This window comes from Desmodus rotundus, chromosome 8, assembly GCF_022682495.2.
Source record: "Desmodus rotundus isolate HL8 chromosome 8, HLdesRot8A.1, whole genome shotgun sequence".
Lineage (NCBI taxonomy): Eukaryota > Metazoa > Chordata > Mammalia > Chiroptera > Phyllostomidae > Desmodus > Desmodus rotundus.
Genome location: NC_071394.1, coordinates 275630 through 286918, shown reverse-complemented (window position 1 = coordinate 286918; position 11289 = coordinate 275630). Strand labels below are relative to the sequence as shown.

At 62.5% G+C, this 11289-nt stretch overlaps 3 protein-coding genes across 9 annotated transcripts; 1 reads left to right on the top strand and 2 right to left on the bottom strand.

Annotated features, from left to right (window-relative positions):
• The first annotated feature begins 14 nt into the window (after positions 1 to 14).
• LRRC14 (leucine rich repeat containing 14) lies at positions 15 to 3903 on the top strand. Of its 2 annotated transcripts, none has more exons than XM_053930136.2 (4): positions 15 to 63; positions 1600 to 1953; positions 2132 to 2716; positions 2806 to 3903. In XM_053930136.2, exons 2-4 carry the CDS (start codon positions 1625 to 1627, stop codon positions 3371 to 3373), a joined length of 1482 nt encoding a protein of 493 aa, XP_053786111.1. In that variant the 5' UTR covers positions 15 to 63; positions 1600 to 1624; the 3' UTR covers positions 3374 to 3903. The 2 variants fall into 2 exon arrangements, with proteins under 2 accessions (XP_053786111.1, XP_024428199.1); XM_024572431.3 differs by having other exon boundaries at positions 33 to 437; positions 2806 to 3896.
• Positions 3904 to 4075: 172 nt separating this feature from the next.
• Positions 4076 to 8992, bottom strand: LRRC24 (leucine rich repeat containing 24). Of its 5 annotated transcripts, none has more exons than XM_053930128.1 (5): positions 8910 to 8992; positions 6708 to 6965; positions 6281 to 6559; positions 5958 to 6126; positions 4076 to 5340 (listed from the first exon to the last, which is right to left on the bottom strand). In XM_053930128.1, the coding sequence occupies exons 2-5, from the start codon at positions 6873 to 6875 to the stop codon at positions 4403 to 4405; spliced, it is 1554 nt and encodes a 517-aa protein (XP_053786103.1). In that variant the 5' UTR covers positions 6876 to 6965; positions 8910 to 8992; the 3' UTR covers positions 4076 to 4402. The 5 variants fall into 5 exon arrangements, with proteins under 5 accessions (XP_053786103.1, XP_053786104.1, XP_045037543.1 ...); XM_053930129.1 differs by having other exon boundaries at positions 6708 to 6890; positions 8910 to 8976; XM_045181608.2 differs by lacking the exon at positions 8910 to 8992 and adding an exon at positions 8419 to 8549 and having other exon boundaries at positions 6708 to 6890.
• C8H8orf82 (chromosome 8 C8orf82 homolog) lies at positions 8255 to 10943 on the bottom strand. 2 transcript variants are annotated; one of them, XM_053930155.1, is made up of 3 exons: positions 10680 to 10943; positions 10019 to 10177; positions 8255 to 9765 (listed from the first exon to the last, which is right to left on the bottom strand). In XM_053930155.1, the coding sequence occupies exons 1-3, from the start codon at positions 10909 to 10911 to the stop codon at positions 9320 to 9322; spliced, it is 837 nt and encodes a 278-aa protein (XP_053786130.1). In that variant the 5' UTR covers positions 10912 to 10943; the 3' UTR covers positions 8255 to 9319. The 2 variants fall into 2 exon arrangements, with proteins under 2 accessions (XP_053786130.1, XP_045037545.1); XM_045181610.2 differs by having other exon boundaries at positions 10019 to 10067; positions 10680 to 10881.
• Positions 10944 to 11289: the final 346 nt, after the last annotated feature.

Here is an 11289-nt window from a genome sequence, read left to right as displayed (position 1 = left end):
GCTGGGCGGGGCGCGGCGCACGGCGAGGCGGGGCTGTCTGCGGTGGAGGCGGCTGCGGGGCCGGTGAGCGCGGGCCGCCTGCCGGGGACGGAGCGCGGCGGCGTGCACTCCCGGCCCTGCTAGGCCAATCGAGGCGGGCGCGTGAGCCCGGGTGGTGAAGCTGTGGGGCAGGGACGGACCCGGATTCCCGCGCCGGGCTGTGTGGCCTCGGGCCTCGGGGGCGACGCACCGGGAGGAGGAGGGCGTCGGATTGAGCGCCTCCCTTAGGGCCGGGAGGAGCCTTGCCGCGGCCTTCGGGAAACGCCAGGAGCCGCGGGCCGGCGGGAGGGGGCGGCGGCCACCACTCAGAGGCTCCTCCCCCGGAGGCAGCAACCATACAGGCTGCTTTCGTTTCCTCTCGTGACAGGTGCTCGGTTGGTCTGTCCTGTCACAGCGAGGTATGAATCGTCCTCGCGAGATTTGTCCACAGGCAGAGTGAGGCTGAGGCTTGGCGGCCGGGGCTTCTCAGGAACCACTGCCCTGAGGGCTCATGTTGTGTGTGAGGCCCGTGGCCAGACTTCCCCTCCCACCGCTCATCACCCAGGCTGCAGTCCTACCCGGGAAGGCCTAGCTCTCAGTGCTCATCTGTTTTCAGGAGGATGATCGGGAGGCAGTTTGGGGGATGAGGAGCTCTAATTCAGCAGAATAGCCGACTTCCAGGTCCCCGTGCCCTCAGGCATCTTCTTTGTGCCTCCTGTCAACTTCCATGTCCCTTTGGCAGCTGCCTGAAACGATTTGAGCCATCCCTGGCCTGGGGCCTTCTGAATCCAATGGGCTTGAGACTTGGTGTCTCAAGATGGTTCTTCAGCAAGGAGGGAGATGTTTAGATAGGTGACAAGGCCCTCAGTGGGTGATGGTTGCTGTCCATGCCTAGCAACACTTCTGGACACAGGAGTTAGGACTGGGGGTCATGTTGAGGGCTTGGGTAACTCAGGCCATCTGGCTTCTCTTTGGGTCCTGGTCCTTTCTACTTGCCCTGGTGTTTATTGAGGTGCATCTGTGTGCTTCCAGCCGCTCTCTGCTGCTCTTCCCAAGGTCAGGGGGCAGCCTGCAAGATCCTCTGAAAAGGGTGGGGGAGGGAACAGTGATGCAGCTTTCAGCCCCTCTTCCCAGGATCCCACTCCTGTAGTGCTTATGAAGTGCGAAGGGCCAGAACTTTATTCTATTTTTCAGGGAGAGAGGATCTCTAAAAAACAGCTTTGTGACTTGGGAGGCCTGAAGTACAGATAGGGGGCCCTGCAGGCAACAGCTGTCAAAAGCACACCTGGGTGGGCATGTCCTTTTTGGTGCCATGCTCTCATGTGCTGTTTGATGGCTTTGTGTCCCTGAAGAGGCCCCCGGTTTCTGGAGGGTGGGAACTAGGGGGTGGCCTTGTTTCCCTTTGCACTCTGCCTGGCCCTTTGCTAGGCACCTAGCATTTGCTCTTCAGGGCTGTGGTCCCACTGAACACTGACTCAGGCAGGCACTATGCTGGGCTTTCCTACTACTAGTGTGTGAAGGAGTCTGTGGCAGGTGGTGGTCTGTGGTCTGCCCGCCCCACTGAAGGTCCCTTCCCTGCAGGTGGCCTGATACCTGGCCCAGCGCCATGCACACTCTTGTGTTCCTGAGTACACGGCAGGTGCTCCAGTGCCAGCCTGCGGCCTGCCAGGCCCTGCCCCTGCTGCCACGCGAGCTCTTCCCCCTGCTGTTCAAGGTGGCTTTCATGGACAAGAAGACCGTTGTGCTGCGTGAGCTGGTGCATACGTGGCCCTTTCCTCTGCTCAGTTTCCAGCAGCTTCTGCAGGAGTGCGCCCATTGCAGCCGGGCGCTGCTGCAGGAGCGGCCCAGCACAGAGAGCATGCAGGCCGTGATCCTGGGGCTCACAGCCCGGCTCCACACCCCAGAGGCTGAGGCCGGCACACAGCCCTTCTGCAGGTATGGGCTCACCCGGGGGGCCCTCAGGCTTGGGGGGTTCAAAGAGGGCCCCTGAGAGGTTTCAGGCTGGTGTAAGAGCTCAGTGCAGGAGGAGGCATGTTGCTTCTGTCCCAGGGTGGCTGGGAGTGGGTGTGGGCTCTGCCTCTTGTCACCTGCCTCAACCCGCCCGTGCTCCCAGGAAGCACGCACTGCGGGTGCTGGACATGACGGGCCTCCTGGACGATGGCGTGGAGCAGGACCCCGGCACCATGAGCATGTGGGACTGCACGGCAGCTGTGGCCCGCACGTGCATCGCACAGCAGCAGGGGGGGACTGTGGAGCCCGGGCCGGCCCCTGTTCCTGTAGAGGTGCGTGTGGACCTTCGAGTGAACCGGGCCTCTTATGCGTTCCTGCGGGAGGCCCTCCGTAGCAGTGCAGGCAGCCCTCTACGGCTCTGCTGCCGGGACCTGCGGGCTGAGGACCTGCCCATGCGCAACACTGTGGCCCTGCTGCAGCTTCTGGATGCAGGCTGCCTGCGCCGCGTGGACCTGCGCTTCAACAACTTGGGCCTGCGTGGTCTGTCTGTCATCATTCCACACGTGGCCCGTTTCCAGCACTTAGCCAGCCTCCGGCTGCACTATGTGCATGGGGACTCGCGGCAGCCCTCTGTGGATGGCGAGGACAACTTCCGCTATTTCTTGGCGCAGATGGGCCGCTTCACCTGTCTGCGGGAGCTCAGCATGGGCTCCTCTCTCCTCTCGGGGCGGCTGGACCAGCTGCTCAGGTGTGTGGGCCCTGCTACTGTTCTACTCCTCCCTTCCCTGAGACCCTCCTTCGGCCCTGCCTGTCCATGACCCCTTGTTTTCCCTGCAGCACCCTGCAGAGCCCTCTGGAGAGCCTGGAGCTGGCCTTCTGCGCTCTGCTGCCTGAGGATCTGCGCTTCCTGGCACGAAGCCCCCACGCTGTCCACCTCAAGAAGTTGGACCTAAGTGGCAACGACCTGTCTGGCAGCCAGCTGGAGCCTTTCCAGGGTCTGCTGCAGGCAGCAGCAGCCACACTGCTGCACCTTGAGCTGACCGAATGCCAGCTTGCTGACACCCAGCTGCTGGCCACACTCCCGGTGCTGACTCGCTGCGCCAGCCTCCGCTACCTCGGCCTCTACGGCAACCCGCTGTCCATGGCGGGCCTCAAGGAGCTCCTGCGGGACTCGGCGGCACAGGCCGAGCTGCGCACGGTGGTGCACCCCTTCCCTGTGGACTGCTATGAGGGTCTGCCCTGGCCACCACCTGCCTCTGTTCTGCTGGAGGCCTCTATCAATGAGGAGAAGTTTGCCCGTGTGGAGGCTGAGTTGCACCAGCTGCTTCTGGCCTCAGGCCGTGCCCACGTGGTCTGGACCACGGACATCTACGGGCGCCTGGCCGCAGACTACTTCAGCTTGTGATCTCTGGGCTTTGGGTGAGAAACAGGCTGTCCCAGAATCCAGGGCTGCTGGAGGCCCCACCCCCTCCTGGGTAGGCAGAGCCTTTGCTGGGACCCTGCTGGAAGTCTGACACAAAGGCACTGGTCTTGATTTCCTTGCTCCTTGGGTGCACTTTGAGCCTCCCTGCGCATTCTGTGGTGCCCTGCACGGTTGGCCCTACACCTGCTTCCGTGACTGCCCACCTGTCTATGGGCCTGAGGTCTGGATTCCAGGCCTGCCCACTCCTGCTTGGTTTGGCTGTACTTGGCTGCCCTCTGCTGTCCTGGTCCTCTTCAGAATGTTCCTTGAGTCCCAGTGCTGAGAGAGGGTGTCTTTCTGGGTCCTTCTCAAGAGAAGACTGCTCTGGGTTGTGGTTGGGACAGTGACCTGCCTCAAGGGGAGTCTGGTCCTTCTGCACTTGGGCCTGTTATGGTTTTCCCTGCCCTGGCACCCTGGAGACTGCCTGTGGGCTGGGCTTTGGGGCCAGAGGGTGTCATTAAGGTACAAATGTGCAGTGTATTTGGAACTTAAATTTGTGGCTGTTCTTTCTGTCCCAGTTGGTCAGAGTGCGTTGTCCCTGACTCTGCTGTCACCGTGGGCCTTGGGCCTCGGCATGGCCTTGGCTAGCAGCTGCCTCCCAGTCTGCTCTCCCCCTCCAATGGATATCCCCACCATCCCCACCATCCCCACAGTAGACCGTGACTCAGGCCCTGCAGAGCTGCAGTCTGGCTTGATTGTGGGAGAGGCTTTCTGGAGGACCCCAGTGGGGTATCAGGAGCCTCCCTGGCCATCCGACGGTTACCTTCCAGGGCTCCTATCAGCAGAGCTGGGGGTCTTCAGGCGCCTGTGCCCCGCCCCACCCTCGAGGTTCCCAGACCTCACACACAGCTCGCCGCAGAGTGCGCAGCATCCACGTTTTACTGACCGCGCTGGAGCATGCGCGAAGTCAGTCCGCCAGTCGGCCAATCCGCAGTGCCGGCGTCATCAGAGCGCGCCTCCCACCCCCGCCCCTCAGCAGTGGATCTCGTAGGCGGTGGGTGGTTGTAGCAAGATCCCCTGCGCGGGCCCGGGCCCGGGTCCGGGCTCCGCGCCCTCTGCCGCCTCCGCTGGGCCTTCGAGGAAGAGCGGCTTGGAGCGGTCGATGACGAACATTTCGTGGCCCCGCTCGTCGCGGAGCTCCTCGAGCTGCGCGAAGGTGCAGGGCCCGTCCGAATAGTCGTTGACGAACAGCGCACCCTCCCCCGGCGGTCCTGGTGCCTTTTTCCGCCTGCGGCGCCGGCGACAAATCAAGGTCGCCAGCAGCAGCGCTGTGAGCGCCAGGAGCGTGATGGCCGCCGCTATGGCCGTCTGCATGGCCAGGCCCAGGGCGCGGAAAGCCATGCTGCTCGCTTCGTGCAGGGGCTCGTGGCCATTGGGGCCCGGGGCCGGGGGAGGCTGAGGTGCCAGCTGCAACTGCTGCTGGGACAGGTTGACCAGGAGCTGGAAGGGCATGCGAGCGGCGCCGCCGGCGTTAGAGGCCTCGCACTCGTACTTGCCTGCGTGGGCCAGGGTGATGTTGGTGAGGAAGAGCATGCCGCTGCCTGTATCGGAGGCCGCATGCCCACCTGAACCCGGCGCCCCGCCTTCTGGCTGGGCCTGGGCCCGCGGTTGTCCCTCGCGAGGCTGGGCCACCTTTCTCCATGTTACCAGGGGCTGCGGGTAGCCGGAAGCCTGGCAGGCAATCCGTAGGTCCTCACCCAGGTTGGCTGTCACCTCCAGCGGCTCAATGTGCACAGAAGGCGGGATGCAAATGAGGCTACTACCAGAAATGTCCAGGAGACTCTGAAGTGCCAGGCGTGGGGGCTCTGCACACATGATCTTCTTGTCCCTGGAGCTGAGCAGCCTCTGACCCCCCTCCTTGATCCAGGCTCCCAGCCAGTGCAGGGCACAGTCACAGCGCCATGGGTTCTCTGCGGACAGAGCAGTGATGGGCAGGTAGCTCAGGGGCTGTGGCAGATCACAGCCTGTGCAGTTGGGGTTCTTTTAGCTACAGCAGGAGCCCCTTTCACCCCTTCCTTTGACTCTGAGCTCCTCAGAGTGTAGACAAGCTCTTCCCTCACCCTTTCAGTTCTGGGCACGTTTCTCCTGTCCTGAAGTATCTCTGCAACAAGTCCCACTATTGGGGGGGATCCCCGGACATCTCACCATCACTAAAACCTCTAAAATCTCGGCAGCCTTGTCTCCCAGGGGCTAGCTCCTGGAAATGCCCCCAGTCCCGGTCTCATCTTTCCAGTTTCTGCGTGCCCACCCTCTGATGGCCCCAAAGTGTGCAAGTCCCTCAACCATGTCTAGTCCGTTTACGGACTTCTACCTTTTCTGTTCTCCTTACAAGAGTTCCCTAAGCTCTGCCCCTACCAGCACCCTCTTTCCTAGCAGCATTCTAGTAGCTTCCTAGCAGGACTGCCCAAGACTCTGCCACTCAGAGCCACTGCCACTGGAGCTTCCTCGACACCTGAGCCTACTCCCTACTGCCAGCACTGTGGTCAGGGAGGATACCTTTGCATGAAACCCATTGCTCAAGAGGTACCTGTGAGGCGCAGGACCTGCAGGCTGGCCAGGGGCTGCAGGGTCTCACGGCTGATGGTGCCCAGCTGGTTCCTGCTGAGGTCCAGCAGTGCCAGTGAGGAAAGCCCGGCCAGGGCCTGGTCCTCCAGCAGTGCGATGCTGTTTTCCTGCAGGTGCAGCTCCTGCAGGCGCTGAAGTGAGGACAGCAGATGGTCAGGGACCGGGGTCCTGGGGAAGTGTCTCCTCCTTACCAGGCTAGGCTGGTTGACTTTTGTCCCCTTCACCACTCCAGTCCACAGGGCAGCTGGCAGCAGAGGATGACCCTTTTTCCCCACACCCTCTCACCGGCAGATTCAGGAAGGTGAAATCCAGCAGCTGCACTAGCTGGTTACCAGCCAGGTAGAGTACTCGCAGCTGGGCCAGACCAGCGAAAGCGCCGAGGCGCAGGCCTCGCAGGCGGTTGCCTGTGAGCGCGAGCTCCAGCAGGCGCGACTGTGCACGAAAGGCGCCTGGCTCCAGGGCACGCAGGCTGTTGTTGTGCAGGTACAGGTGACGCAGGGCGGCAAGGGGCGCCAGGATGGCCGGCTCCAGGCCCGCGATGCTGTTGTCCTGCAGGAACAGTGTCTGCCGGCCAGAGGGAGGGAGGACTGGCAGGTGTTTACTGCCCTGAGGGAGTATCCCTCTAACATAGGGTCCCCATCTACCCACCCAGATACACACCCTTCCCTCCTGTTGTGGGCATTCCTAGCCTGCAACCCCATGCAGTTCCCACCTGCGTCCCAGGCGGGATTCCAGGTGGGACCACGCGCAGCTGCAGGGCCCCACACTCCACCGTGGTGCTGTAGCAGCGGCAGTTGGCAGGACAGCCAGCGGCACAGGGTGGGAGACTGGGCACACACAGCAGGAACAGCAGCAGTAGTGCCGGAGCCCCCCAGGCCATCTCCCGCGGGACACGCTGCGGACCACAAAGTCAAAGCGGCAGCCTCTTCACCAGCTTCCCTACAGTCGGGCCCCGGATGGGATGCACCTCCTGAAACACAGTTTGGCAGGCCTTCCCCTAACACTTAAGAGCCAGCGAAGAGCATGAATGGAAGCTCACATCATGTCTAATGTTTGAAAAGTTAGCAGTTTAAGACACTGATAAAATGTTTCTTCCGTAACAAAAATAGTCAAGGATGTGCAGCATCAGGTTCCAATTTATAATTTCTGATGTCCTCTGTCTCGCACACAGACCACATAGGAAGAGCCCTCCCCCTCCTCCATCCCATCTCTCCTGGCTCTGTGAGGCTTCCTGCTCAGGCGTGTGGACACCTGGTAGTGCTGTCCTCTACACCCTGGCAACCAGCCACTCTCTTGATCTAGGGTGCAAGAGGCTGGTGCAAGGTACGGGCTTGGGAGCCTGTGGATGGTGAAATCCAGGGCCAGACGAAGTAAAGCAGGCTCAGGCCGACACACCCCCTTGTGTATGTGGACTCCTCACTCTGGGGACTCGGCATGAGGCCTTGTGTGGTGCAGAGCACAGGCCCCTTTTGTGCTCCCAGAACATGTACTGCCAGTGGCCCTGTCCTCACCTCCACCAGCCTTAGTCTAGTCCTTTACCCCCGAGCCTCACGCTCTGTCCCTTGATGGGGTGATTCACCTGTTGCCACTTGATAGGAGACCAGGGCAGAATTGGTCTTAGGGGAGCCACCAGCCACGGAAAAATCAAGGTACTGCTTTGTCCTGCCCCTGCCCTGAGGGTGGGGTGAGTGGAACAGCTTACTTGGAATGAAGGCTTGTTCTCAGGAATGTGTCAGAGAACGGGGTGATGAGGAAAACAACAGGGAAGAACATCGTTTCAGAAACTATGGGCCTGTGTTCTCCATGCTGGCTCCCAAAAAGGTGCCTCTTCTGGGGGGTCAGTGGGGCCCTGGAATGATTGGAGTGCAAAACAGGCCCATGGGCCACCACCTGGGTTTCTAATGTAGTCTCAGTGATGACCTGGCTTGTGAACAGATGTGCAGTGTGCCGGAGGATTGTGCACGTGCAGCCGTGATATAGAGCCCTGGGTCTCCCGTCAGGCACAACGAGTCCAGCTTTAACGATGGGGGCCTGGGCTGAGAGGCCAGCCAGGGATGGCAGGGCTGAGGCTCAGTCTCAAGCCCCACTTCAAATGGTTTCCACTGTGAACACCCCCCTCCCCCCACCGGATCACCAGGTCTTGAGGTCTCCCTGCCATCAAGAGTGGCCTATGTAAAAAGGTACCAAGTAGCCTTGGTTTTTGCTTAAATCTTGCCCTAAGGTGTAACTCATGATTATTTAAAGTCAGTAGAGATGAGGTAGGCACAGCAAAAGTTTTAATGGAATAGGTTTGGCCCAGGCAAAGGCAGAGGCAGTTCCCAAGTGTCTCAGGATGTGTGAGAACCCCAAGAAACTGGGAGATTTCTTTGGGCTCCTGGCATTCATCTTGAGCAAAAGGGCAGACCCGGGGCTCGCCCACACACCTAGCCTCCGGGGCAAGGCCTCTCCAGTAGAGAAGGTTCTTGGCTTCCTCCTTGGGACTCAGGGCACTGCTGCTCACATGGACATCCCTAGATGCGGATCCGTGTCGACGGGCCAGCGGGGCAGGGATGAGGGCCCAGGCAGGAAGAGCCGCGGAGGCGCGGCCACAAATCCTTTTACCCAGTGGACAACCCCTAATCCGGCTGGGCAGAGGTGAGGCGTCACACCCAGGCTTGGGTATGGCTGTCACTGCCTCCAAGACGCCCATCTGTGTGGGGTTGGGGGGAAAGGGAGAAAGCCCTGCGACTGGGTCTGGCGCAGTGTAAGCAGCGAGCCGGGCGCCTCGTACCCCACGTCGTACCCCATGACCCCTTGAGCATAGGGCGTGGTCCCGCCAGGTCTCAAGTCCTTCTTGGTGCGTGTCGTGGACAGACCCGGGACGGCCCCGATCCCGCCCCCATGTCCGCTGACCTTGGGTCGGGCACCCCCTCACCTGACGCTCCCGCGGCGCGGCTCCCCCGTGGAGCCGGCTGCGCCTCGGCCCACTGAGCAGCGCCGGGCGGGGGAGGGGCGGGCCCCACGTGCGCACGCGCACTGGAGCCCAGCGCCTCCCACCGGTCTCCGGAGACTGTTGTTTGGAGTGCGGTCGGAACCAGAGGACACCCCAGGCCCGAGATGTGGGGAGAGAGAAAGGCCCGGGAGCCCGCCCCTTCCCGCCGTCAGTCGGGACCGGCCGCGGCAGCACCTTGGACAGCGCCTGGAGGGGCGGGGCCGAGGTGGCTCGCCGCCGCGCACGCGCACTTCGCCGGCGCGCGCTCCAAGTGGCGCGTGCGCAGCGACGCTGGCAGGAGGCTTGGGAGGGATGCCCGGGGCCCTGGGGACCCGCTGCCTCTCGCTGGATGCTCAGAGGGGCTGTCCAGCAAGCAGCAGCGGGGCCAAGTCCATGGTGAGGGCGAGGCGGCGGCCCTGCCAACGCACGTGCGAGGGCAGCGCGGACTGGTCGAGCGAGTACTCGAAGCAGGCGCTGAGCTCGAAGGCCAGGGCCGAGCGCACCAGGCCCACGCCGCCCGCGCGCTCCGGCGCTGGGTGGTAGAGGCGCCCGTTGGTGGCCAGGGGCAGCAGGCGTGCAGGCTCGAAGGGCACAGCTAGGGCCTCGCCGCCGCCGCAGTAGGAGAGGCGCGGAGCCGCGGGGCCCGCAGCCAAAAGATGTGTAAAGACCACGGGCCGGTCCTCACAGCGCAGGAAGTTGCGCTCCCTGCCGCAGGGAGAAAGGAAGGGGAAGGAGGCCTCGTAGCGCCCGCTGCGGTTGGGTCTCAGACGGGAGAAGAAAGTGATCAGGAACTGCGGGTCTGGGGAGGCGAAGGACAGGGACTGCTCACCATGCCAGTCCCTGCTACCCCAGGCAAACGGCTCGCCCTAGGCCACCCTAAGGGCTGGCGCCAGCAGTCGACGTCGGAGGGCTGCCCTGGCTTCACTCTAGATAGCGGGGTTCTTGAGCTCAGGATGCCCATTCCCACGCTGCGGGTAGGGTTGGGGAGCAGAGCCCTCCAAAAACCTTCCCCGAAGGGAGAAGGAAGGTGGGAGATTAGGGCACAGCAATACCTTTGAAGCAGGTGATGAAGTTCTTCATTTTGGAGTCATCCAGGAAAAGCTGCAGAGAGGGACAGGCTGTAGCCCATGAATCCCAGCTGGAAGACCTCCCCAAGGCAGGGCGGTCTGGGCTGGCCTGGGCCCAGGCCTGTGACTGCTTTCTTTTCTTGTCTGTACCCATCGTATACAGAGAGGCATGTGGTAGGTAAACCTGGGGGCTCTTTCAACTTCCCCGTATCTACCCCGCACCCCGAGCCGTGCTTCCTCGAGCACAGGTTCACTGAAGTGGCAAGCCTTTTCCGCCCCTCTTCCCTCAGGTTTCTAATCAGATGTGCCGCCACCTCCAAGGAGGCTGCCTCCTGGAAGTGGCGATCGTCCCTGCCAGGGCTTCCAAAGAAGGCGGGGCGGCCCAGGGCTGGCGGCTTGAAGGATGGGGAAGGGACCGGGGGTGCAAAGCGAGCGAGGCACAGCCATGTGTGGAGTTGGCAGCTGGGGACCAATCTAGGTTTGGGACCGGGGCCGTGTCTCTCCAGCGCGTTGTCACAGCTCAACACAGTCGGGTTCACTAACTTTGCAGACTCAGCCCACCCTTAGGGCTCGCCCCGCCCTCAGGAGTCCTCCCTGGCCCCGCCCCTTCCCGCTGGGGTCTTCCCCGGCCCCGCCCCCAGCCCACCTGGCCCTGATGATCCACGTAGTAAAAGTACTCGCGGGTGCGGGGCTCCGGGCTTTGTCCTTGGGTGTAGGAGACACCGCCGCCCCCACCGCAGGCCCGGGCCCCGGGAGAATGCGTCAAGGGCAGGGCCCAGGCCCGGAGCGCCCTGCACACCGGCCACATCTTCCTCCGGCACCGGAAGCAGCCGTTGGGTCATGTGGTGGCGGCGCTGCGATATAACGCGTCCGCCCATGGTCAAGGCCTCGCAATTTGGGTTCCGGCGAAGGCGACCGAGCTCGGCCAGCCGGGTCTCCCTGCCCCACAAGGCTCCTGGACTCTGGGCGACCCGGATGCTCTTCCTTTGCTGGGCCTGTGGGGTGGCCTGCCCTACGGACGGGTGCGGGTGTGAGGCGAGGGTGCAGCCGTGCACCCGTACGTGCTTGTCTTCTCCCCGAACTCCTAGGAAGCCTGTTCCGTACGGCAGTCGGCGTGTCCGACTAGGTGCTGAATAAATTGTTTAGAAGCCTATGCCAGGTTGGGGGAGGGAGGGCCAGAGAAAGCTCACCCCTGGGCTATCCCGCTGGGCTTTTGGGGTCAAGTCAGATACCCCAGGTGGCCGAAGCCGGCCGCA